The sequence below is a fragment of the Trichinella spiralis genome, assembly GCF_000181795.1.
Source record: "Trichinella spiralis strain ISS 195 chromosome Unknown Scfld2675, whole genome shotgun sequence".
NCBI lineage: Eukaryota > Metazoa > Nematoda > Enoplea > Trichinellida > Trichinellidae > Trichinella > Trichinella spiralis.
The window spans coordinates 1-738 of record NW_003529614.1 but is presented as its reverse complement, the minus strand read 5'-3'; the positions used below and the strand labels follow the sequence as shown (position 1 = coordinate 738).

At 39.6% G+C, this 738-nt stretch overlaps 1 protein-coding gene and 1 non-coding gene across 2 annotated transcripts; one reads left to right on the top strand and one right to left on the bottom strand.

Annotated features, from left to right (window-relative positions):
* Nucleotides 1-27: 27 nt before the first annotated feature.
* Nucleotides 28-341, bottom strand: Tsp_14812 (putative pyrroline-5-carboxylate reductase 1; the record flags this gene model as incomplete). The annotated part of the gene is made up of 1 exon (XM_003368324.1): nt 28-341. A coding segment is annotated over exon 1 (314 nt), but the record flags the coding sequence as incomplete, so codon positions are not given.
* A 216-nt stretch (nt 342-557) lies between these two features.
* On the top strand, nt 558-709 carry Tsp_14811. The gene has a single exon. It is a non-coding gene; the product is annotated as a 5.8S ribosomal RNA (ribosomal RNA).
* The last annotated feature ends 29 nt before the right edge of the window (nt 710-738 follow it).

Below are 738 nucleotides of genomic sequence, written 5' to 3'. Positions count from 1 at the left end.
TTTGTAATCCAGACACAATAAAATGACTTGATTTGTGGTGGATCTGCATGAATAAAGTCATCAGTGACGTTTGGTACCTGGGCGTTCTGCGTCGATCTAATTTTAGCAGATCGATTGACGACTTGTGCAACATGACGGTTGGCAGTAGTGTAGTAGTACTGTGGTTGATATTGTGTCTGGCTGTGAATTGAGTTGTGTTGCATTTGTTGTGCAGACGGGTGCTGTGGTTTTATTCTATTTTCATGTGTGATGTGTTGTGCATCAGGTTTAAAGAGTGTGACCAAAATGAGTAACCGATTAGAAATAATCAAGTGCAGTGTAATGTGCTTGATATATTTCATAATGTGCTTGGGTTTCAATAGGTTTGGTCAGCCGCCACGTCCAATCAAAATGAAAATGCGCGCATTTTTTGTGTGGAGCGTGCATTTTTATTGTGTGAAAAACGATTTGTTATTTTGTACAAATGATAAAAGCAGTCGGTAGTGCTCTTGTGGTGTGTTTTCTGTTCAGTGAGCATTGCTTATGTGCTGCATATCGATGAACAAAAATAAAATTATCACTGTTAACGGTGGATCACTTGGCTCGTACGTCGATGAAAAACGAGGCGAGACTCGAAAGTTTATGTGAATTGCAGCCACGTTGAACATAGAAATTTTGAACGCACATTGCGGTGTTGAGTTGACTCGACGCCGCGTCTGTCTGAGGTTCGTTACTATTACATATAATATTATATATTTT